This window comes from Protopterus annectens, chromosome 12.part0, assembly GCF_019279795.1.
Source record: "Protopterus annectens isolate FY-2018-M chromosome 12.part0, PAN1.0, whole genome shotgun sequence".
NCBI classification, from domain to species: domain Eukaryota; kingdom Metazoa; phylum Chordata; order Ceratodontiformes; family Protopteridae; genus Protopterus; species Protopterus annectens.
This window is the reverse complement of record NC_056746.1, coordinates 1163275282-1163302305: the sequence shown is the minus strand read 5'-3', so window position 1 is coordinate 1163302305 and position 27024 is coordinate 1163275282. Positions and strand designations below refer to the sequence as shown.

Genomic DNA, 27024 nt, shown 5'->3' with positions numbered 1-27024 from the left:
TCACTGGATACTTGGGACAAAGAAAAATTGGAATAATTAGATTAATTGCAAGAGGTACTCCAATAGTGATAGAAGAGTTAAAATATATATTAATGTTAGATTTGTAGTACGAAGGGGCTGATGGCACAGGAGTAAGATTACACTGGCATGTATTTGTATTCCACCTAAAACTGCTATAATGGAGCTTAAGAAAATTCTGGGAGAAATAATCTGCTTTCAGCAGGGAATTGTTACTTATAGGTGGGGAACTAAAATTTGAACTGCAACAGTGAAGAGGTGTCTGGGAAGCCCAGAAGTGAAAATATAACAAAGGAGGGTAAATTTTTGAAGACATTTATGAAAATATTTGGTATGGAAGATGAGTTCAGTAGCAGGAGTTTGAAATGAATTTACATATTGTTCCAAGTATTAAAAAAACTGCTAGGCTAGACAGAACTTACATTTCACAGGAAAATGTGCTTTTAAGTGAAAGTTTTGATATTAGGGTTGCCACCTTCGTTCACGGCTAAAACCGGAGCCACACCACGCCCCTCGCGTCACCAGTAACCCCGCCCGCCCCACCCCCTCTCCCGCCAACATACCGCCTATTTTGTGATATCACGACAGCATCACTCAACGGGAACGCCCTCTTTTTTCGTTCCCGCCGCCTGCTTTTGGCTGATTTGCTATGCTTTTCTGTAAGAAAAGCATAGTAAATCAGCCGATCAATGGAAACGCCCTCTTTTTTCGCTCCCGCCGCCTGCTTTTGGCTGATTTGCTATGCTTTTCTGTAAGAAAAGCATAGTAAATCAGCCGATTTACAAACTCCGATAGTCTGTTTCCTTTTTGAAACAGAATACCGGAGTTTGTGCAGTGTTTTCCGGACTACCGGAGAATCAGTTTGATTTCCTGATAGTCCGGAAAAAAAACGAAGGGGTTGCAAGCCTATTTGATATACATCCAATAACGTTGAGATCACACACCAATTATAAATAAAAATGCAAGGTAATGAAATAAAAATGACACACATGGATTACCTTGATAATCTGCATGAGTTTAGAAAGATTGTTGTTAAGCAACTGTTTTTGTTAATTCCAGACACAAAAACCTTTAGCACAACAACTCAGGCAATAGAAAGTAGAAGGGGTTGTCGCAAAGCTTAGGGAGCCTATAACAAGGAAGATGAGAGATCCTGTAGAAGTACTAGAAATATTTTGGACTTTTTATGAAAGTCTGTATAAAGCAGATAAATGTGGAAATCAAGAAAAGTTACAAATGGAAATGCTTATGGACAAATTAAATATGCCACGTTTAGAGGTAGACGAGCCTCAATTACTAACAGGATAAGAGGAGATGAGATAAAAATGGTAATGTATAACCAATCTACAGGAAAGTCCCTGGGAATAGATGGTATTCCCTTGGAAGTTTGGAAGCTAGGAGGAAAAAAATTTATAAAACTATGGAATGTTTTAACAGTATTTTAAGAGGAGGAGAAGCGCCAATATCCTGGAAGAAAGCAGTGATGGCTGTAATACCTAAAGAGGGTTTAGACCCATCAGATCCAGCTTCAGACAGGCCCATTTCAGTCCTAAACCATGATTATAATGTATTTGCCTATAATGGCAAAAAGAATAGCAAAGGTGATGATGCCATTTTTTACAAGAAACATCTTTATCAAATTGTCTTGTGTGACACAGACAGTCTTATATTTATATAAATGCAAATAAGTCATAGTGGCACAATCTGAGTTGCAAGAATTGTACCTGACAAACTGCCAACACAGCTGTAGCTGCAAACATTATACATCACTTTTAATATGTCTAGTCATTGTCAGTCAGCCATTGCATAGCTCATTTCAGCTCCTGCCTTTTATAAACATTGTTCCTCCTCTGCATGTAGTGGTCCCACATTTCCCATTTTTCATGTATAATCTACTCCTATCCTTTTCTAAAGATCCAAGTTCTAGTTGTTTTATCTCTGTTACTATTTCTGTTACTTCTAGTATAGCTGGTTTAGACTTTGATTTCCATTTTCTAGTTATTGCTTTTTTGGCAGCCATCACAATTAGACTCAGTGAGGCCTTACTATGTCTTGGCAATCCAACTCTGTATCATAGCTCAAAAACATCATCTCCCTAGTCACTCCAATTTGCTCACCCAGCATCTCTGACAGAACAGTTTGCAGGGAATCTTTAAAGTCTGCCAACTCATTACACTCCCAGAAAGTGTGTTCCCAGTTACCTCTTTCTTCCCCATCACATCTCCAACATTTGCTGTCTACCTGAGGAAAGATTCTTTGGAGCCTGATTGGAGTAGAAAAATACCTATGTAAACACTTCAAGGCAAAGATCCTGAATCATCTAGATTTTTGTTGCATATTGTGATGATGCCAGAATTAATAGAAATGGATCAGTGTGGTTTTGTTGAGTGAAGGCAAACATTTGACAATGTTAACAGAGAATTGATAATCCAGAGGGAGGCAGAATGGAAGAAAATACAACTTCTGTTGGTGGGTTTTGATGCAGAGAAAGCATTTGACAGAGATAGCTGGGAGTTTATGAGCAGGGCAGTGGAAGCATTTGCATTCCCAGATAAAATTATAAGGTTGATTAGGAGATGTATGAGGGATCAGAGGTTAAAATTAAAGTGGGTGAGTTCCTGTCTCATAATTTCTGTTTGAGTAGAGGAACCAGGCAGGGGTGTCTTCTTTCCCCATTGTTCTTTGCCAATGGTTCTAAACATAATGCAAATAAAGTAAGGGACTCAGAAATTCAAGGATATAATTGGTATGGTAGTCAAGATGATATTTTATATAGATAACATCAGAAAAGGACATTTCAGTGTTGTGGAACATTTTGAGGTGGTTTACATCTTTTCGGGATGCAAAATTAATGATGCTAAAACAAAGAGAGCAACTGTAAATTATGTACCCACACACGCATTGATTCAGTAATATCCATTATTATGGGGACATGATAAAATTAAGTACTTGGGAGTATGGTTGAAGAAGGATTCTGGTATGGCAGCTAAGGATATATGGGAAAAGACTAAACAAAAGATAATACAAAAATTGAGAAATTGAAAGCTGTAATATTGACATGGATAGCAAGATACAAGCAGTTAAAATGTGTTTAGTCTCTTTAGTTTTGTACATAGGTCAGACATATTTTTATCAACCAGAGAAGAAGTTGTGGATAATAATTAATAAAGAGCTGAAAGATTTTTTCTGGGAGGAGAAGACAGCAAGAGACAAGTGAAATAACCTGATTCTTCCACTAGAACAAGGTGGTTTGTGATTATCTGATTTGAAGGGGTATTTTAGAGCAACACAGTTAAGGCTTCTATATGTAACACAAGCAGAAACCTATAAATCTGAAGTAAACTTAAATTGATCAACAACCTGTGGGTATCGGATCCGACCTGGATCTGAGCCGGCAGCTTTCCAAGCTAAAGATCTGAGCTGTCAGATTCTCCCCTTACCCATAGTACCATGCTACCGCCCTCCAGTCCTCCGATCTCGTTTGCTGCGGCTCTTTGAAGCATAAGGGATGAGCTCTTGGTTGTTTAGGTGAGAGGAATTTGGAAGATTTTCTGCAAAATTGATGGCGCTTTTTGTGTGTGTGTGTGTGTGTGTGTGTGTGTGTGTGTGTGTGTGTGTGTGTGTGTGTGTGTGTGTGTGTGTGTGTGTGTGTGTGTGTGTTGTAGACCCTTAGTTAAGTTGAATCATTTTTGATTCTTTTTAGTTGTAATTTAGTGTTTTCCCTTCCCCTTACTGTGTGTGTTAGGGTGTGTGCGTGAGTGTTATGGCTGAGGGCCCTAAGGCCATTTTTTCGAAATGCGCTCAGTGTGGTCATAAGCTGACCCCAGCGGATGGCCACACACACTGCGTTCTCTGCCTGGGGGTAGCCCACTTAACATCGGGCTGCCAGATTTGCGCGGCCTTTAACCCCTGGGCTCTGAGGGACAGGAGGAACAAGCTAATCCTGGCAGGACTCTTCCCCATGGATTCTTCTTCCTCCTGTCCCTCAGTGGCACCAGTCGCGGCTGCGACTGTCCAGCCTTCAGCTCTCCCTTCCCTGGCTGGGACTCAACCTGCCGCTGTTTCCCAGGGAGAGGGGGACTGTTCTAAGAAAGAGAAGAGGTATAGAGAGAGGGAGAAAGAGAGAGATAGACACAAGAGTCACAAATGGCGGGCTGAACCAATCTCTTCGGCCCCGCCGGCTAAACCGATTTGTTCCCCTGTGAGGGTTTCCAGGTCTTCCCCCTCTCGGCTCCGTTCCCCACACTTCTCTCCGGAGCCGGAGGAGGAGTGCCGGTCACCTTCAAGGTCGTCTAGGTGGCCTTCCTGGCCTGCCTCGGCGAATTCTTGTAGGTCTACTAGGAGTCTTTCCGATACGGATACGGACCGGATGATGCTTCAATTCCTGCAGGCCCAGATGCAGATGGGAGTGCTCCTTCCTCCCCCCCCCCCTCCGGTGGGAGCTCGGCCCCTTTCTTTGCACCCATCGCTCCTTCTCCGATTCACTGTCGGGTTTCGGAGCCGTCGGATCCGAGTCATCTCAGAGTTGGGGAGTCGGCGCCGATGGTAGTTGCTACTTCGCCGGCCTTACCCTAGAGTTTATTGGGTCATCTTTCGGACCCGAGCTCTCAGAGCCGAGAGCTGAGCTTTGGATCTGCAGGGGTGAGTGTGTCTTCGGCTCCATTGCTGTCGGAGCACACTTCCCTTTCAGGTCTGATCGCGTTGGCTCTGGTGCCGGTCCTCACGTCGGAGTCGAGGAGACTACTCTCGAAGCCCGGGGAGAGTGGTTCACCTTCGGTCTTTGACGTGGTGGAGAGGGTGCTGTCGAAGAGTTCAAAGTTCCCAGTCCGTGCTACGGATCCACCCTTCATTCCCTCGCATATGGGCCTGTCTTCCATCGTCTGGCCCCAGGAACAGCCTGCGTCTGCACCCCAGTTAGTTCCTGTAGAGGAACATAACCCTGTTGGTGAGCCCTCCTCGGACAGTCCCGCCGAGGAGGTCCCTCACAAACGGAAGTGTAAGAGGAGGCACTTGGACTCCCCTGAGTCCCTCATTGAGGACACGGGCTTAGAGGAAGGGGAAGGTTCCCCCAGGTCACCCACCCGAGGATGTCTCCTTTGGAGACATTATGGAGATGCTGCGCATTAGACAGGGGTGGTCGGCCCAGAAACCTTCCTCAGATGAGTCTGTGTTTCTGGAGGCATTTGACACAGGGCCGTCTACCTCTTGGGTGTACCCCCGGCTGACCCCCTGGTAGACCTGATTACTACCAGGGCTTGGAAGGAGCCGGACACTGTGGAGCCAATCCCTAGGAGACCAGATAAAATCCTTAGTCCCCCCTCAGACAAGCCGGCGTGGAATAAAGGTTCCCCGGTAGATGCCATGGTGGTGGCGACTGGCACAAGAAAGTTCCTCGGTCCATCCTCCTGATGAGGAGTCTTGGACGATGGACCGCATTGGAAAGCGGATGTTTGCTTCAGCCACCTTTTCCATAAGGGAGCTGAATTACCTGGCACATGTCATTAGGCTTCAGCGGGATCTGATAAGAGTACGCTGGGTCTTCCCCAGTGTCCATGGTGGCCGAGGACAAACGAACCTTCTCTGCTCGCATGGCCACTCTAAAGTCGATATCTAACACTTCTATGCGGCTTCTCTCCCATGCCACGGAGGGGGCGGCTAGAGCCAGCGGAGCAGGGGTTGCCTTGCGGCTCCACGCCTGGCTCCGTCTTTGCGGAAGCCTTCAAGGCATCCTTTGCGAATGCTCCTTTTGATGGTTCTATTATGTTTGGCAAAACCATCCGTGACACGGTACTCCAGAGCGAAAAAGATGGGAAGATGCTGTGCCGTCGGAATCCGCTTCTTGGCTCCTCAAAGGTCCTTCTCAAGGAACTAGAGAGGACAAAAGAAGATGTGGTTCCGGAAGTCTCAGCAGTCCCGTCCCGCTCGGACCCTTCGTCCTTCAGAGGCAGGGGAGGACAAGGTTGACGCCGGCCCAGAGGCAGAGGGGGGCCGAAGAATTTTGGGTCGAGAGAACCCTTCTCCAACCGACACCGCGCAGCAACCCTGAGGGGTTACCCGACCGTCCCTCTCTGGAGGCAGTCGGGGGGGGCATTTTTTTCGGAGCATCTAGCAAGTTGGGAGTCCATTACTACAGATCGCTGGGTGCTCCAAATAATATCCAGAGGTTACTCTATCCCCTTCATGAATCTTCCCCTCGCTAGGGAAGCGCCTCCCCGATGTCCCACCCAATCAGAGGGAGGCTGCGGCTGAAATTACTAGAAAAAAGGGCCATCCATCACGTCCCCCCAGAGCAGTCCGGGTCGGGCAAGTACTCCAGGTTTTTTTTGGTGCCAAAAAAGATGGGGGACTTCAGGCCAATTCTCGACCTGTCAGCTTTAAACCTGTTCATTGCCAAAGAGAAATTCCGGATGGTCACGCTACAATCTATTCTCCCCCTTCTGCAAGAGAACGACTGGATGTGCTCCATATACCTCAAGGATGCGTAATATCAGATTCTCATGGACAGGCGATCCAGGAGGTTTCTCAGCTTTCGGCTGGGGGCCAGTCCTTATCAGTTCAGGGTCCTCCCGATCGGCCTCACCACAGCCCCTAGGGTGTTCACTAAGGTCATGGCAGTTGTGGCGGCCCACCTGAGACTTCAGGGAATTCAGGACTTTCCGTACCTGGACGACTGGCTCCTCACCAGGCATCTACTGTGTTCTGCCAGGGATTGTTCTTTACTCTTGGCCCATCACTTAGGCATTACCATAAATTTCAGGAAGTCGTCTCTTCATCCTGTTCAGGTTCTGGATTTCATAGGGGCCAGGATAGACACACTTCAGACAGGCTACGAACCTTGTCACTTCATGTAATAGCGCTTCAACAGTCCCCAGCCCCACCCACGGAATTAGTCCTGAGAGCCCTAGGATCCATGGCGGCAGCCATCAGCCTTTCACCTCTTGCCTATCTGCACATGAGTCCTTCAGTGGACCTTTCAGGTCCAGTGGTCCCTCCTTCATCCATTGGATTCACCGATTCCCCTAAGCAGGGTTTGCAGGGACTCCCTTCTTTGGTGGCTTCATTCCCGAAAGCTTCGGGAAGGGAGACCGTTCGTGATGCCTCAACCCCAAGCCATGGTGACCACGGATGCTTCTCGCCTCAGGTGGGGGGGCATTGCATGGGCAGAACCGTCCAAAGCACTTGGACCCCTATAGAGACCGTTCTGCATATCAATGTTCTGGAGATGAGGGCGCTGCTTTTAGCATTGCAAGCCCTTCAGGACCTTCTTCCTCCAGGGACTATTGCAATTCAGACAGATAACATGGTGGTAGTCTGGTACATCAACAAACAGGGAGGAACCAGGTCTTACCCTCTTTGTCGAGAAGCCATGAGAGTTTGGGAATAGGCGATTTCCACCAACCATTCCACCAACCGCAACGCACATTCCAGGTCTGTCCAACATTCTAGCAGACAAGCTGAGTCATTCTATCCTCACACCTTACGAGTGGTCTCTGAACCCCTTAGTAGCGAAACAGATATTTCTCAGACTGGGTCGGCCTTGCTGCGATCTCTTCGCGTCTCCTTCAAATGCAAAGTGCAGCAAATTTTTCGCTCTAACTCCCCCACCGGGGGAGAGCCCCAGAGACGCTCTAGTTCATGATTGGCCACCCAGTCTTCTTTATGCTTATCTTCCTCTCCTGCTAATGACAAAATTTCTGCAGAAAGCTCGTCGGTTGGGGAGCAAAATAATCCTCATAGCCCCATTCTGGCCTCGTCAGATCTGGTTTCCATATCTACGGTCTCACATCATAGCTTCTCCTTGGGTCTTAGATCCCATTCCAGATCTGATTTCTCATCCTTCGGGATTGCAAACTCTGAATCTGGACAACCTCAAGCTCACGGTTTGGTTGATCTAGTTCCGTTAGTGGTTAGGACTCCCGGTATCTTGTCTCCTGTAAAATCTATTCTGGTAGCCATCTACTAGGAAGATCTACAAGAGTAAATGGAAGCATTTTTCCATCTGGGCCAGACATAGGGATTTGGACCCTTTTCCTGCTCCTATTCCAGCAGTTCTTGAATTTCTGTCCCACATTTTTCATCAAGGGGCCAGTTCTTCTACTGTGAAGGTTCAGCTGGCGGCCATTTCTCATTTCCACATCGGGGACAACCTTAGACCCTTGGCTTCCTCTAAGATATGCAAGACCTTGAAAGGCACCTTTCTGTTGAGACCTCCTGTCAAGAATGCGGTTCCTCCATGGGACTTAACTTTAATTCTTCAGGCTGTAACTGGCCCACCTTTTGAACCTGCAGCTTCTGTTGACTTAAAATTCTTATCTTGGAAAACTGCCTTCTTGATTACAATTACTTCAGCTAGAAGGGTATCTGAACTTCAAGCCCTTTGTACAAAATCCTCGTATCTGGTCTTCCATAAGGACAGAGTATCTCTCAGGACTAATCCTTCATTCTTGCCTAAAGTGGCCTCCGAGGCCAATATCAATCCAGACATCAATTTGCCTGTTTTGTTCCACAACTTCCAAAACAAAGGGGAATACAGACTGCACCTTTTGGATGTGCATAGACAATTGCGATTTTATTTGCACAGGACAGCTGCTTCTTGCAAATCGGAGCAACTTTTCATTTCCTTCGCTAAGCCGTCCTTAGGCAAGCCAGTTACGAAAGTTACTTTAGCTAGATGGATATCTCACTGCATCTTACATGCGTATAAAGCTTCCGGTCGGCCAGAACCCTTGGGGGTTCATGTTCACTCTACCCGTTCTATGGCTGCCTCTGCAGCATTTTGGTCAAGAGTTCCCTTAGATGACATCTGTTCAGCGGCTACTTGGGCCTCTTCTCATACCTTCATTTCACACTACAAGCTGGATCTGATATCCAGAGGGAGGGCAGCCTTTGTCTCCGCAGTGCTCCGGAATATTCTTCCTTGAGGACATCCCAGGTTTTTTGGTAGCTGGGGACTCTGTCCCACAGGTTGCTGATCAAATGAAGTTAACTACTTCAGATAAAGAAGTTATGTACTCACCATAACATTCCATCTGAGTAGGTAACTTCATTTGTCAGCAACCAACCCTCCTCCTTCCCCCTAACCTGTTTCGGGTCATAGTCATGACGGAATGTCTTCCTTCTGTTATGCATCAGGTTAGTGTTTCTCTTTTCAACTATGTTTGGCTGTTGTTGCTTGATAAATTGGCAAACTCGATCTGAGGACTGGAGGGAGGTAGCAGGGTATTATGGGTAAGGGGGAGGAGCTGAGAGATTGGATCTTTAGCTTGGAAAGCTGCCAGCTCGGATTCAGGTCAGATCCGATACCCACAGGTTGCTGACAAATGAAGTTACCTACTCAGATGGAACTTTATGGAGAGTACATAACTTCTTTTTCAGAGTGGGAAATGATGAAATGAGAAACCTCAAGAAACAAGGAGAGACTATAATTTTGGTTGCAGATCCTTAAGCAGAGTAGCAATAACCATACTGAATATTATATTCATAAAGTAGCATTAAGTATTCTAAGAACTAACACTAGAATGTAGAAAGTAAATTCTGACAATTAGGGATGACTGCATTTAGGGATACAGACAATAGGCAGGGAGGGGGCTGGGATTTATTGGAGAAAACTGACAAAAGAACCAAGGTATTGAGAAGAAATAATTATAGAGGGAAAGGTAATAGAATGGGAAGAGGTCAAGAATTTGTTTGGATTGCAGGCTAGAGATTGTCTTCCCTATTAAGGATTGATGTCAGATTGGCAAAGAGAAAGAAATATGGGATCCTAAGCAAAAGACCAGCACTGGTAGATTTTGTAGTAGAATCTAGAACATAAGCTGCTGTTAAAAAATAAATAATTAGTAGAGCATACAGAATATTGCATGATAAGTATAAGAATCAATCAGATGAGGTTAGAAAGGATTTTGAACAGGAATTGAATAAGCAATTCACAATGGGAATGTGTATGTATGTTCCCCAAATATGCAACAAAGTCTAGAAGATTTAGGATCTTTGCTTGGAAGTGTTTACATACATATTTTATACCCCAAATAGACTCCAAATTCAGGTAGACAGCAAGTGTTGGAGGTGTGATGGTGAAAGAGATAATTGGGAACATATTTTTGTTGAGAGTGTAATGATTTGGCACACTTTAAAGATTCCATCAAGACTGTTGTGTCTGAGATACTAGATGAGCAGATTGGTGTAACTAAAGAAATTATTTTTTGAGCTATGATATGGAATCAGAATTGCCTAGACGTAGTAAGTCCTTGCTGAGTCTTTAACTATGGTGACTGCCAAAAAAGCAATCACTAGAAAATGGAAATCAAAGTCTAAACCAACTAGACTAGAAGTAATAAGTAATAGTAACAGAAATAATACACCTGGTATTAGGGCCTTTAGAAAAGGGTAGGTGGAAATTCCACAGAAAATAAGGGAGCTGTGGGAACAATACATTCAGAGGAGGAACAATGTTTAAAAGAAGACAGGATTTGAATGAGCTATGTAATGTTTGACTGACAATGACTGGATAGATTGTAAGATATGTATAATGTTTCCAACTAAAATGATGTCATCATGGTTTGTGATGTATAATGTTTGTAACTAAAATTATGTCAGTATGGTTTGTTTTCATTTATATGAATGTATAATTGCTTATGTCATATGTGATAATTTAATAAAGATGTTTCTTGTTTAAAAAAAAAAGAGAGAGAGAAAAGAAAATGTTTCTGGGACTTCAAACCACTGCAGTACTACCCAAATTATCTTTCATGAGATATTGTCATATGCTTTCTCCAAGTCTAGGAATTCCCAGTTGGACTCGTTCATCGCCTCTACCTTCTTGTCAACTGTCTGTCTCACTGCAAACATTGGGTCAGTTGTGCTACATCCTGATCTGAATTGAACTGCTCATTTCCCATTTTACTTTGTTCTACTCTGCATATCTATTCGTCAGTCACCCTTGCCAGAACTTTCATGCAATGTGACAGGAGTTTGAATGTTATATACCTCTGTACTGCCCACAGTTGTGGGTGTCCACTTTGTTCTTCTACTGTAGCACGAGTATGCTTATTCTCCTATTATCTGGGATACACCTTTCACTCCACACTGCTATGAGTACCCTCAGGAGCCATTTCTCCCCATCTCACCCAGCATCTTTTTCCTATCTACTGTGACCTCATCTGAGCCCGGTGCTTTCCCTGACTTCATTTTCCTAAGTGCTATTCTTACTTCTAGGGTGGGCTCCTCTTCTTCCATTGTAGGCAGTGTCTGAGGCATTATAGCGTGTGTAGAGATTTATTTTTTCAGAAGCTGCTAGAAGTACTCCTTCCATCTGCTTTTGATGTCCTGTGGACTGATGAGCAGGTTGATGCTAGCATCCCTTATGAAAGGTGTCTCTCTTCTTTATCTTTTTGTCTTTGTTTTACAACCTGATATAGTTTCCACCACCAGCTTTCCTTGTGTCTTTTCATACCTGGCTCGGCCATATATCTGTTGTGTAGTCCTCACACATGCTGTTTGAGACACTGCCATTCTTCAATTCTACCTATTTCCTCCTCTTCTTGGGGTGCTAGATCCCTGAGTAATTCCTTCAACTGTTGTGCTTTCTCTCCAGTCAACCTCCAGGTCCATCAGCCTGGTCTCTCTTAATTGCAGCTGATTATGGCAACCAGTGGTTTGTGCTGTGGGTCAGCTGTTTCACCAGGGGATGACTTTGCAATAACTGATTATACACCCATGCCCTTTCCTTACTAGGAGGCAGGCTAACTAGTTGCATGTTGGCAGCTGTTGTATGTGATTTTGTGACTCTCTCTCTCTGAACCGTGAGTTGGCTACTATCAAGCCATTTGCCAGACCAGAGTCTAAAATGGTGTCGTCTTTATTCCTATGTCTCTCACCAGTGTGGACCCAGGCAGTCCTCGGATCCTGTTCTGTCTGTCCTGATATGTGTGTTCAAGTTACTCGTTAACAGCAATTCCTGTTGTCCTGGTTTATCTAGTAAGTCCTGCAACTGCTGTATGAATGCAGTCTCTTTCTCACTATCATAACCCTGCTGTGGGGCATAGGCTGAAATTGAGTACTGCCCTATCATTGCACGGGAGTCTGATTGTCATGAGTCTGACACTAATTCTGATGATATTCCTCACTCTCTCACAACAATTCCCACACCATTTGTAGCCTTTCTTACTGAGTGGTAGACTCTGAATATTGGATATATAGGATGTCCAGCCTCAATCTGTGAAACATTTTCTCCTGTTGAATATAGGACACTGTACAGTGGATGCCAAAAACGGTTTGTGCAAGTCTTCCCCTGCAGGACACCATGTAGAGTCTATGCTGCTGTCCACAGCTCCATTTGTTGGTGAGTTTGAGATGGAAACACTCAACATGTTTTTAGAAAGTGGGAAGAACCCCATAGAGACACAGGGAGAACATTCAAACTCTGGCATTAAATGGAGGTCAGGATTAAACCTTGTATCTTGTACATCAGAGGCGAAGACCTTAACCATTATGTCAACTGGTCTCCTGTTAGAACTCATATTTTCCATAAAAGTAGATTTAAGTTTGATGGACAGCTTCTTCTGGCACTGAACCTGTGTTGGTTGTTGTCCTGGAAATTGTGCTGTAGTAAAGTAACCAAGCCTATGATTCCCTGGATTCTTTTCCTTCTCCTCCCTTACTGTCTTCTGTTCTTATGCGATTAGACAGGGCCGGGTCCTAATTAAAACCTCCATCAAGGGATCTGTCAGTGTATTATCTAGATTCAACTTTTATTCTTGCCATGTAGTTTAAGGCAGCACTTTCTAATACTGCCCTTTCCACTGAAGAAAGGCTATGATGACTCTGATTTTCATTAAGCTGGAGTTTGATTTTACACTATCAGGCTTCAAATAATCCATTGCTATGATTTTCTTTGCTTTGTATGTGACTTGAAAGTTGATGACTAGTTTGCGTATGGTGTGGCAAAGATGTAGTCTTATCTGTCATTATATCATACAGGGATAAAGCCCTGTCTTTGACCCAGACAACTCAAATTCAAATAGTGATTGAGCTCTGCAAGAACTGGGAATGAGTGTCAGGATCAGCTCACCTATTCTCGTGGGGGAGGGGTGGTAAGGTATGGCTCCTGATCTGGCAATGTGCAAGTAGATGTTTACATTAAAGCTGCTGAATCTCAAACTCTCAAGGGAAGTGTGTGTCTGGGAGCGCATACCCATTAGGAACTGAGCATCGGATTCCCCTGATGAAGCAAGGCTATATCACCATCAGGAGAGGGGTTAAGGCAATAGGATAGCCTCAATACCCTGTGCTCTGAATCATCTAGGCCACTAATTGGAAGTAGTACCCTACCAGCTGGGGCTAGATGGATAAGGAAAACTTCAGGTCCAAGTCTGGGAGAGAAGACACTTTCCCAGCTGTTAAGGCATGCATCATTGGTCACAACCAGGTCAGATAGATAAGGTTGACTGTAAGCCCCAGTCTGGGAATAAGACAGATACGACTGGCCATGGAAAGGGTGCTCACCTCTATGACAATGCTAGAGGGTTTGAGGATAGACATGGAGGCACAGGGTACCCTCATGGCTGCCTGAATGAAGGCCTCTTTCAGACATCTCTCTGTCACCCTGGTCCCAGGTGAAATTTCTAGGTAAAGGGAGCAAATGGGCATGTCTTGTTGTAGGGAGGTTTGATGGTCTGCAGACAGAGGGCCACAAATCACACAGTAAAAAGATGTAGACTCGACCTTTTTGTAATTCTGAATATTATTGCAGTTTTCGTCTTCTGACTGCTTCAGCAGCAACATTGCTCATTTAGCAGTACTGTATAGGTATTTAAAATTTAAATATATCATTCAGTGAGTAGTGATATCTGTTCTGTGTGTCACTCTCCTTGTTCCAGCAGACAACTCCAAGCACCGATACTATATATTGATTTTTTCCATGCTTTATTGCTAGTTAACGTACATAATCTTAAACATGCCATTAAACATTTCATTGTTAATTTATGAAGCGGGTAACCATAAAGCTCCACAGAATATTAGGAATAAGATTCTAAGGTAATTTATTGTTGTCAATGCAGTTGCCATGTAACTCTGCCAGATTTAACATGCTACTCAGCTGTATGTAATACTGAAAAGTAACAGAAATAAGTGTCTGAATCTGTAGGTATTTGGACATTATTTTGCATTCAGTGTCTTTTTTTCCCCATAGGATTGTTTAATTGAGGTGCTAGAGATTGTGGAGCTTGGTATCTCAGGAAGTAAATCAAAAGTGAGTGATCAAGAAGTACGGTATAAAGGTGATAAGGAGCATAATCCAGCTTCCATGAGAGTGAAGGATGCTGCAGAAGCTACTCTTACATGGTATGCCTTCTAGCTGTATTTTTAAGCATTTGCATTTGTGGATTGTTTTTCCTTTCTTTCCAAACCAGTATGATAATGCTTATGTCAATTTGTTTGAAATTATGAAAAATAACAAAAAAGTGCAGTGGTTCTGTGTAATTTTTTTAAATTTTCTCTTCTCACTTGAAATCATTGTCAGATTTAACAATGTTTTGCAGTTCTATTGATAGTTGTCTGTGGTGTGCATTTCCAACCACATTCAAGCTAGTGAAGTTCCTTATGATAAGGATCCAGAAATGTTGGCATCCTTCCTGGGCATTTTGTATAGCATGCCACTCACAAGTGGAAATAGGAAGCAGATATGTGTACACACACACACACACACACACACACACACACACATAATACATACATACATACATTCTGTACATTACTGTCCTGGGCTTGTTTTTACCTGAGCTAGTGCAGCAGACTTAAACTGCCTATCTAGACCTCTTTGAATCTGTCAAGATCCAACCCTTTACCCTGATCCCGGGTGACTGTAACAACCCAAACATAGACTGGAAGAAGTACTCATAGCAGAAGACAAATGCCCAGAGATTCCTCGATTTTGTCAATGCAAATGCTTTGGAACAGCTAGTCGATACCCCCCCCACAAGAGGTGATAATATATTGGACTTGGTATTAGCCAACACGAGTAACCACTGCAGCATGCCTGCAGTATCATCCTCCCTTGTAAGATCTGGTCATGTTCAAAGTCACCATCTCCCCCGACCCCCTGTAGCTAGGGTCAAACAAAATAACTTCTCCAAATCTGATTGCAGCCTCCTGAGGGGTGGTATAAACAGCTTCATAGCCCCCTTCCTCTCTCTAGGAACTGGCACTAGTATCCAAAACAAAACCAATTACTATAAGAACATTTATATAGATGCATGGAATCAGGAATACCTGACAGGACTAAATCTTCCTCCGCAAGGAAGATTAAACCTGGCTGGTGGACATCTGCAATAAATAAACTCTATATCAAAAGAAAACAATTGCTGTCCAAGACCAAGGAGGAGCAAGTGCCCAATTGGAAACAGTTTCTCCTTAGCTTAAACAAGCAAATAAGAGCACTAGTGAAATCCTCCAAAGCAAACTTTGAGTCCAAATTGGCCACGTCTACTATAGACAATAATAAGGCCTTCTTCACATATGCCCGTAATTTCAAAGGTAGCACCCAGATCTTTTCAGAGCTGGTGGTCAAGGGCAGCACATATACAAATGCCATAGATATAGCAAACTTGTTGGCTGACAGATTCAGTGAAAATTTCACCCCCCCATCAGTAAATCAGGAAATTCCCAGTACCTACCCCCTTCCCTGTATATCTAGGGATCAAGTCATCACTGCTCTCTCAAATGCAAAAAATCCAGCCTCCATGGGACCCAATAACATCTCAGGCTGCATCCTACATGAACTCAGGCAGGAACTTGCAGCACCATTAGGCACCCTATTCAACGAAAGCTTGAGTACCGGCTTTGTCCATCTGAGTGGAGGACAGCCACTGTCATACCTTTACACAAAGGTGGAGCGTCCACTGATCTGGGAAATTATAGACCCATCAGCCTAACTAGCTTGATCTTCAAGGCCATGGAACGGATTATCATGGACCTCATTAACAAGGACATTGGCAACCTCCAAACACTCGATCCCACACAGTTTGACTTCATCAAGGGGAGGTTGTGTCTATTAAATTTGGTTGACTTTTTTGAGACCGGCACCAAAGCCATGGATGAGGGGAAGACAGTGCGCACCTCCTACGTTGACCTGGCCAAAGCCTTTGACACTATTCCCTACTCGGGCATAGTAGATAAACTCTCTCAACTACGCATCAGTCTGTATGTTACCAAATGGGTAGCTAACTGGCTCACTGATAGAACCCACCTAGTCAAAATAGGGGAAGCCACCTCAAGCAGTAGACCCGTATGTAGTGGCGTACCCCAAGGTTCGATCTTGGGGCCTCTGTTATTTGGGATATACTTTTCTGAGGTGCAGGCTAAAACCAGTGGGCTATGGCTGACCAGGTTTGCAGATGACTGTAAGCTGGGAGCTATCATAAATCCCCCCTAGTGACATGGACAATCATCCAGACAAATGACTGGTGCCAGAAGCATGGCCTCAAGCTGAATACAAAAAAATGCATGATCATCCCCTTTGGGGAGAGTGACATCCCCACAAATTATCACATTAATAACATCCTAAGCATGCAGTCAGTCATGAGGGATTTGGGCACCCAGATTGAAAGCGACCTGACTTTTGACCACCATGTTGCTTCCATTGTACGGAAAACTTTCTACATGGCCCACCTGATAAGAAAGGGTATCTCATCCAGGGACAAGGAGGTCATAACATCCTTGTCTTCTTCCTGTATAATACCCATTATTGAGTACAATGCCCCATTTGGTATGTACCTCAAAGCACATGCAACAGCTGGAGAGACCACAGAGGTTCCTCACTAGGAGAATCCAGGCCCTCAAAAATGTACCATACACAGATAGGCTTAAAGCCCTATCCCTCTACTCTGTTTCATACAGACTTCTCAGAGGTGACCTCTGTCTAGCATACAAGGTGATCTCGGACCCGGCCTTGATGGGACTGCTGCATATGCGCAAGTCGAGCTCCACTCAAGTAACCCACACACACGGCCTCAGCCTGATCTGTGACATCAATAGCGCTTGTTGGTGGGTCAGATTTGTGTCCCAGAGACTCCCCATCTGTGGAATAGACTCTTTCTCCACGTTAAGCAGAGTACCTCTTTTACCCCTTTTTAAGCGCAGCCTGGATAACTGGATGGGAAATAGAAAATACATCCCTGGGATTCCACCCATGTCCCTGCTGGACAGGGGCATCAGGTGCTTATTTGTCTATATGTAGGCTAAACTCTTGGCTACACTTATAAGGTCCTCAGGGCCAATAGCCTAGTAACTTCCTATGAGCCTATGTATTATTAGCCACTCTTCCTATTTTTCTGACCTCTTCTACCTCGGTCAAGTTCAGGTGCATTATGTCTCTGTATTTAACTAGCCATAAGTTGCAGTTCATTGATTCTTTGCATCTCACTAGTGTGTTTGGCACCAATGTGTACCCACAATAGCCTGATCATGCAGGATAGCTTTTCACTGTTTCACTCATGCTCTCTAACCGAAAGGGCAACAAGCTGGAAAAGGGGTCCAGCTGCCGTGAATATAGTTGTAAACTAAAATGCTGGTAATGAAGATTATTCTGTAATGCATTCATAATATGAATGACATAAGTTGCAAGGAGATGTTATTCTTTCAAGGAAATTTGTAGAACAGCCAGGTTTTTCCAGCAAAATATGGTATTTCTTTTCACACTGTGGCCATCATGTGGAGATCTTTCTTTAAAGGTAAGTAAAACATGCTCCTTCTTTTGATCTTTTTGCTTCTGAAATAAATGGACACCCTTTGTTATTTGGAGCACACCAGTTTACTTTTCTGGCATACAGAAAGAGAGGTAGATGCACTTTTTTGAATGACTGTTGTATGTATATATTATCTGTGCATTAGCTGTGTGTGTGGCTGTCATTTTCTGTTTATTCTTTGATGTTGTTCAGGTGCCTGCAGGAGACAAAGTCCACTTAAGGAGGGAACCAATAGATTTGCTGACAAGAGTTTGTGTGTGCTGCTCCTGCAAATCATTTATCTCTAAATACACTTTTAGCAGTGATTAAGGTTCATAGGTTGGTACTAGGCTATCAGCCCTAGGGCCTATACAAGCCTAGCCATAACAATTTCCTGGCTATTTCTTCCCACATTATTTACTTTCCTGGACCCCTGTCTAGCAGGGCGACTGACGTGATCCCTGGGGTGAATTTCCTTTCTCCCATCCAATCGTCAAGGCTCCTCTTGAAGAGGTCCAAAGAGGCACTCTGCTTGACATGTATGGACAATCTATTCCAGAGTCTGGGGAGTCTCTGGGTCAGGAACCTATCCCTCCAGCATGTTTTGTTTATTGTGATGACAAGGTTTAGATCCCTGGAGCGTGTAGCTCTGAGGGATTGGGATTTCTTTAAGTGCAGCATGTCCAACAGCTCTGGGTTTGACATTGCCTTGTATGTTAAGCAGAGATCGCCTCTGAGTAGACGATATGCGACAGAGTATAGCTGGAGTTTTTTAAGGCGGACAGCGTAGGGCATCTGCTTTAGGCCTGTGATTCTTTTAGTGAGGTATTTCTGAAGCCTTTCCAGTTGTTGCAGATGTCTTGAGAGGTACATACCAAATGGGGCATTGTATTCTATAATGGGTCTAATGAGGGATGAGTACAGTGGGACAATGACCTCCTTTTTTCTGGATGAAAACCCCTTCGTGATGAGGTGTGCCACATAGAAGGATTTCCTGACTGTTGTGGCGATGTGGTTATCGAAGGTGAGACCACTGTCCACCTGTGTCCCTAAGTCTCTTATCACACTTTCTGTGTTTAGTGTACTGCCACCTATGTGGTAATTCATAGATACATGTTTTTTCCCAAAGGGGATAACAATACATTTCTTGGCATTGAGCTTGAGCCCATGGCTCTGGCACCAAGCATCTGTTTCTGTAAGGCCCTTTTGTAGAATATCCACATAATTTGGGGATTCAATAATGGCTCCCAGTTTGCAGTCATCTGCAAACTTTGTTAGCCAGAGTCCCTTAGTGTTGACCTGTACTTCAGAGAAGTAGATGCCAAACAAGAGAGGCCCCAGGACTGAACCCTGAGGTACTCCACTTATCACTTGTCTGGAGCTGGATTTGGAGTCGGCTACTTTTACAGTGTGGGTTCTATCAGTAAGCCATTTAGCAACCCATTGGGTGACATAGGGATTAATGCCCAACTTAGTAAGTTTATCTATGATTCCATATAGTAAAAGTGTTCCTTGTAAATTTTCTTTCCTTTTTTTGTAAGATCTGATCTTAGCTGTTAACTTAAAATAGTAAATTTTATTATGTAATGTACTTAGTATATAGTGGAGCTTTTCTCCTCGGGCCTCTGCTGAAAATGGACATTGTATCCAGCCAGACTAGCCCGGTCAACAAATGTAAAATAAATAAAAAATAAATGTAAAAGAGTGGGGGATGGTGTCAAAGGCCTTGGCAAGGTCTAGATAGGCTGTGTGGACCACCTTACCCTTGTCCATGGCTCTGGAGACTGATTCAAAGAAGTCAGTCAGGTTCAGGAGACAAGATCGGCCCTTCACAAACCCAAACTGGGTGGGGTCCAGTGTTTGAAGGTTGCCAATGTCTTTGTTTATAAGTTCCATGATAATACGCTCCATGGCCTTGCAGATAAGGCTTGTCAGACTGATGGGACGGTAGTTTCCGGGATCCAAGGTGGATCCCCCTTGTGGATTGGGATAACTGTAGCTCTGCGCCACTCAGTGGGCACGAAACCTGAGGTGAGGCTATGATTAAACATGACACTTAGGTGAGGTGCCAGTTCATATTGTATTTCATGTAGTACACGGCCGGGATGTCATCTGGTCCCATGGATGCTGTATTCTTGGCTTTAGAGAGTGCGTTTTGTACCTGTGTGGCCGTTATTACTGGAATTTGGCAATCTTCCGGTATTGAGATGGGCCATTTAGGGGTGAGAGGGGTGAAGTTGGCACTGAATCGATCTGCCAGGATATTGGCAATATCCTTTGGATCAGTATATTTAATGCCATTCTGTTTTAGCTCAGAGCAGATCTGAGCATTGCCATTTAGATTCTTGACATAGTTATAGAATGCTTTGTGGTTGTCTTTGGAATCTTTGGCAATTTTATTTTCGTAACTAGCTTTGGAGGATTTTATGAGGCATCTCAGTTTCTTACTGAGGCTAGTAAGGGAGTTTTTTGCATCCTGGCATTTTCCTCTTTTCTGCCAAAGTTTCTTCCTTTTGTTGTAAAGTTTGTTTATGGCAGGGGACCACCAGATTGGCTTCCTTTTTGGATGAGAGCATTTTGGTTCTATTTGGGATGGCACGATTCATGCATGAGTGGATGTGCTCGTACAGTGCCTTAGTGTAGGATTCAGCAGTTGAACTTTCAGTTCCCGTCTGCATGGGTGTCATGAAGTTTGTCACTTCTGACTTGAGTAGCATGAAGTTGGCTTTGGAGAAGTTTTTATGGTGGTTTCTTTACTGGGGGTGGGGTGGGATGTGGATGTTAAGGGTGATTAGCTTATGGTCAGACCTGACTAACTAGGGGGTGACCATAGGTATGGAGCATTGATTTCCCATGTTGGTAATGACCAGGTCTAGGATATTGGAGCCCCTAGTGGGACTATGGATTAGTTGATCCAGGGCGTTGGAATTTATGAATTCCAAGAACCGTTGCGCAAAGGTGTTGGGACATGAGTAGTTTTCCCAGTTAATGGCAGGGTAGTTAAAATCACCCAGTATTAGGGTGTTTGGTTCTATCTTAATATTTTCCAGTATGTTTAGAAAGGTGTAGTGAGAATCTTGGGGGTATAGTGGGGGATCTGTAGCAAGCTACAATTTGGATTGCAGTCTTACCTAGTGTTAGTTGCACTTGGAGAATTTCAGACACATTGTGTTGGCTAACTAGCCTGGTGGTGTGAATATCCTTGGTGAATATTGACACTCCTCCACCTTTAGTGTTTCTGTCCTGGTTTGGTGGCCGAAAAGTGTGATAAGAGTTGTAGCCTGGTATTGCAGGGGTGCTCTCTGGAGCCTTGAACCAGGTCTCAGTTACTGCACAGATATCGATGTTCTCCATTTTTAGGAGTGCCTCGAGAGAGTGCATTTTGAGGTTTAGACTTCTAGCATTGAGTAGCATTACCTTCAGATTTTGCATGCTTGTACCTGTTACAGTGATGGTTTTGTCCTTTGAAGTTTGCCTAAAAAAGGCACTATAGGGGTGGCAAGAGCCTTAGCCGGTAACCTGAATCCCGGGGGCGACAGGTGCAGACCATCTCTGGCAAAGCATCGTGGTCTGTCAATCATGTCATCCAGGCAGACAGATACTGGATCCCCTTTCAATGACACCATAAGCTTAGCCAATTGTTGAAGTCAATCATTTTATCCTTATATTGTGGTATCATTCTGGGCGAAGGCAGGATGCTACTCAGGGCTAGGGTCATACCTGCATGGGCCACATGATCCGAGAGCTCTTCCATGTCTCTCTTTCATGTAGTCCAGGGAGGTACGTCTCAAGTCATTCACTCCAACATGGACAATGACAGAGTCATATTTGTACTTGTTGTGGAGTGACTTGAGTGCATGCGTCATGTGGCGGATCCTGGCACCCGACAGGCAGCTGACTGTAATTTTCTCCTTATTCAACCTGGTGAGAGGGACATCAGTGTGCCGGACTATAGAGTCACCTATGACTAAAGTGTTAGGTACATTGTCTTGCCTTAGGGGCTGTTGCTGGTTGGCACACTGGTGTTGTGAACTATGTGACACATTGGTTGTGATTGGTGTTTGTTTGCATTTCAGCTTCAGAGGTCTTTGTTGCTTGGGCAGGTTACAGTTAAGGGCCTCTGCATATGTGGATTTAGTGTTGCTATATGTGGGTGTTGGTGGTGCGGGTTTAGAAGGGCTATGTGTTGCTTGAGGTGTAGTGTGGGTGTTAACCTTCTCCTCTTGACTGTTTAGCACAATCTTGGGTGGAGAGAGCTTTGCTTCCATTTTGGCTATGTAAGTACATCTCTCACAGGTTGTAGTGTTGGGTGGTAGGAGGAGAGGGTTGTCTGTGTACATGAGGCAATTGCTGCATTGCCCCAGTATGCCCAGACTCACCAGGTGGACAGGAGAAATCACCGGAGGCTGACCCTTGGACATGCCTGGTTTGGGGCTTTTTTTTTTTCTTTGTAAAGTATAGGAGCTGTTTCCTTAGCAAGGTACTTTGCAATTATAGGCTGTTTAGTGCCTACTATTAATTTCTCCTTGTTAACAAGGAGAGTTCAGTGTTTGTATGAGTTTAAGGCTTCCTAGTGCTTTCCAGCAGGTATTAGAGAAAGTGCTAGTCACAGGGATGCTTAAAGGTAAGATTGAAAAGAATGCACTCTGCAGTGTGCACTAGAGAAGTTAGATGTGAAAGTAGGTAACTTGAGTTTTACCTGTTTAAAAAGTTAAGGTTTAGTGGAGAGTTACTATTTTTAAAACAGCAAGATGGATTGAAAGGGGTGGTCACTTTTGTATTTAGTACTATGAAATACTGTAGGATGGCCAATAAATTTAAATAATTGAAGGGGTGGGATTTTAAAAATAATGATTTTGTGATTACTCACATAAGCCAGTGAAAGTAGAGAGAAATGAGATATATGGTCAGATTAACATAAGAGGCGGGCAACTAGAAAGACAGTGGTATTTAACAACACAACTTAAATGGGTGGGAAAAAATTCTGCCTGACTCAGAACAGAGAGAGCTGTGGTCTCTTTTGAAGTTTTAATATGCTGTTAAAACAGAATGCAAACAAAACACAAGGTAAAGAAAACAAACTACAGTATTCAAAATATAGAAAGGCAATACAGTAATACAAAAAATAAAAGCAAACTAACCTTTCCTTCACAGCAAAGTGTAGCAGAGTCTGGATGAGCCTTTAACATTGCTCTTTTCTCTCCAGTGTTGTGTGATTGCAAAATTAGTATGTATAAGTTGGTGGAGTGTAGGTGTTCTTGCTCCTCTGCAAAATACACTCTGTTTTTTTATCAGTGAATGTGGTTTAATCAGTATTGCTTCACATTAATGGCATTCACTGAGACTGCCATCAGTGAATCATTATGAATCCCGGAAGGATTACCATTTGCATTGCGTCTCTTGCCTATTCTTTGTTGACCAGGTTAGTCCCCAGTAGGCCAGTGACCTCTTGTAAGAGGAGACCTTTGGTGGTGGTCATACTGACTAGAGAAAATTTGGCCAGGGCACCTGGGAGCTTCCCTTTCTCTTTTTTTGAAAAGTGCCAGGGTTTCATTTACATCCACCTGAGTTACCACTGACTCAGACAGATGGGACCTCTGTTTATTGTCTCATTTGAAGTATAGCATTCCCCTTGTGCTTCACTGCAGTGTCAGTGCTTTAAAATTAATGCAAGCTGTTGGTGTGGGAATAGCACACACAGTCTTCTGATCATCCAACACCAAAGGCAAGTGTGCTACCTGTTTTGCTACTGACACTGATTCACTGTAGCTTGATATTGTAAGTTGCTATCATTGTGAAACTTGCAGCAAGTAAACTGTCTTGAGATGAGTTTGTAAACTTAAGACATTCAGTGAACACCAGAAGTTAGTAGATTTGATTCAATATATGCCTACCTCCTTTATGACATTATTTTATTTTGTTTTTTTTATTTTTTGTTGACCAGGATAGTCTGACTGGATAAGTAAAGACATTTTTCAGTGGAGGCTGCATAAGAAAGCTTTCAAGTAACAATGTTAATTCTAATATCAAGTCCATCCTATAAGAGAGTAAAGAGTTTAAGAAGTCTAAAGTATTATAAGAAACACAATAAAACAGAGAAGCCTAAAAAGGGTTGTTGTAAAAGAGCACCTGGCATTATTGACTGGCTAAGGAGCCCAGCCAGAGATCCCACTAAGACCTGAGGTACCCAAGACCATGGAGTTAATATAATGCATTGTCCATCCCACGTTCCTGTATTCAAGGAGGTAGAATGCAGAGATTCCCTCCAGTCATGGTGTCTTATTTTTGCAAAGAAGGTTGAAAGAGAAATGAATGAAAGAGAATGTCTTTGAGACAGTTACTCAGGCTATAGATAAGGGAAAGGAGGTACACACGGCTTACCTTGACCTTGCTAAAACATTTGACACCATTCCCCATTCAGGTATTATTGATAAGCTCACCAGCCTGGGCATAAACCCTTACGTCACAAGATGGATCGCAAACTGGCTCTCAGACAGATCTCATAAAGTAAGAGTAGCGGGATCTATGTCCGAATCCAGACCAGTAACAAATGGTGTGCCTCAGGGCTCTGTCCTGGGGCCCCTCCTGTTTGGCATATACTTCTCAGAAGTACAGGCAAGCACGGAAGGGCTATGGCTGACTAAGTTTGCAGACGACTGCAAACCGGGTGCTATAATAGAGTCTCCGGCCGACATGGAGATCCTCCAGAGGGACCTAAATGAGACTGATGCATGGTGTCAAAGCCATGGTCTGAAGCTAAATGCAAAAAAATGTGTAGTAATGTGTAGTATCCCCTTTGGACAAAACAGAGTACCTGCAAACTCCAACATAAGAGGTAATCCCCTGAAATCTGAAGAAGAAATAAGGGATCTGGGGACCCAAATAGATAGTCAGCTTTCCTTTGATAACCATGTTGTCAAAGTGGTTAGAAAATCCTTTTATGTGACCCATCTGATCACAAAAGGGTTCGCATCAAGATCTAAGGATTCCCTCATCAGACCCATTATTGAGTACAATGCACCAATTGGAATGTACCTGGCTAGACATCTCCAGCAGCTGGAGAGACCACAAAAGGTACCTAACCAAGAGGATTACTGGCCTCAAACAGTTGCTCTATGCAGCACGATTGAAAAAGCTAAGACTGTTCTCTGTTGCATACCGCTTTCTCAGAGGCGATCTCTGTCTAACGTACAGAGCCATGTCCAACCCAGAATTGTTGAACATGCTCCATCTTAGCAAAACCAAATCTACTCGAGCTACACGTTTTACAGATATAAACCTCAACACAACAATGAATTGAACATTCTGGAGGGATAGATTCCCTTCGCAGAAACTTCCCTTACTATGGAACAGGGTCCCGATCTACATAAGACAGAGCCCCTCACTATCACTCTCCAAGAGGAACCTTGATGAGTGGATGGGTAACAGAAAGTTCACACCGGGGATCACACCAACAGCACTACTAGATAGGGGCCAAGGGTACTAGCTGCTAGTACAAGGGTCTAGGGAACTACTAAAGGGGCGGTGAATACCGCACAACGTGGCTGGGCTAATGTATGCCTTCAGGCAGATAGCCCGGTACCAACCTATGAACCTATAAAGCAACTGCACAGATAAGTTTCCAGACTTCAGACTCTGTTTTTGTTTCCAAGTTAAAATTTCTGAATACTGCACCATAGCTAGATGATTTCCATACATCCGTAGAGAATACCAATGTGCATTTGGAAACCCAGCAGTAGTCTCCCCTGCGCATAGGAGATCATTGATATTCCCACTGTTTTGTTTTGTCCTCTTCTGTCATTGCAACAGCCTGCCACCTCAGTGCCCCATGCCCATGATGGGTATACCAATCTCAGTGCCCCTCTCCCTTGCTCCTGTGTATAGTATACTGTGGCAGGTTGTGGATCTTAAGGGCATCCTGGGGGCTATGCATCCATCTGAGAGTTTCAAGTATGCCCTACCTACTCCCTTCCCTTGTGACAATGTGGTTGCATCTGAGGTCAGACAAGTAATGGGGACATTGCATTGTATCCCCCCCACCTCTACTGCAGCTCAGTCAGATCTGCCCTGCCTCCTTCCAATGACATCCCCAGCCTCCATCACGTATCGATTTGGGAGACTCCCATGTTGCCTCCCTCCCCCCAGAATAGGCACACCCATCCTTCTCTGCTTCTCGGTCAGTCAGAGATGCTAATTGTACCCAGGCCACCTGGGTCTTAGTGCTGTATTCCTTTATGCAACTGGAGTAGCATCAATATTATCACTATTTTAGTGTTTTATGAATGATGTCATGCTGACAGGTGAAATGTGAAATAATCAAGGATTCTCCCTTTATTTATTTATCCTATGTAAATCTGCCAAAAAAAGTCTGGTCTGTTAACCCTTTCCAGCAATGACCTGGGCCACAAGAGCAACAAGTAAGTACAATACATAGAGAGAGTCAGTTTATTCTAGCCATTCATCTGATGTGATTTAAGGAATTGGGGAAAAAAAACAGAGTACTGGGGAAAAAACATGTAGACATATGGATAACATCCATACACCATACAGAGACCAGAAGTCAGGATTTGAACACCAGACTATGGAACTCTGAGGCAGAAATATTAATTCTGAACCACAGTGCTGCTCATGTTATAGACTACAGTAGTGTTTAAGACACAACCCCAGTAAATGTCAGAGGTTTGGACTTAAAGGCTGTGAATGTTATCTGCACAGGCACCTGAAGCACTACCCTTGGTATTTCATAACAGAAAAAAAATTAACTGAAAAGTATTTTTTGATGTTGCGGCAAGCTGTCCTTGCCTAAGGCATGCCCCAGGTGTCTCTTTTTCAAGAAAACGAATGACAGAAAATGAGTCCTTTCCCTACAGGTGCCCACAAATTATTAGTGGGATGAAAAAACTGGTCTTTTAAGATCACATCCATTCCCTTCTGGTGCTAACCCAGACATTGAGGCTAATGCTTCCCCTAGATCACCACCAGATAATGTTTTCTTTGGTGAAACAGTCAACCTAATGAAGAAATATTTTAAGTGGCAGGATTAATGGGCAGTCACCACTTATGTTGTCTGAATTGCTGTACATTGAACACCTTAAGACATTAGCAGTTAGTCTTGTCATAGTAACATTCAAAGGGATATATATTTGAAGGTTCCACTGTGTCTGGGATATTCAAGATGTCATCCCATAAGCTAAGTTGCAAATGCTCATAAATTATATCTAACATGTGTGCATTTCACAAGTGAGCAAGTGTGAAAAAAAATGTATTTTCAGGGGCAAGCCTCCTA

At 43.8% G+C, this 27024-nt stretch overlaps 1 protein-coding gene across 2 annotated transcripts in view; it reads left to right on the top strand.

Annotated features, from left to right (window-relative positions):
* The window catches only part of RALGAPB (Ral GTPase activating protein non-catalytic subunit beta), a 3411848-nt gene that overhangs the window by 2189607 nt on the left and 1195217 nt on the right, over positions 1-27024 (top strand). For both annotated transcript variants that reach the window (XM_044090192.1, XM_044090191.1), the window contains exon 18: positions 14207-14358. In XM_044090192.1, coding sequence (XP_043946127.1) covers positions 14207-14358 — 152 coding nt within the window. The remainder of the gene's footprint in view (positions 1-14206; positions 14359-27024) is intronic.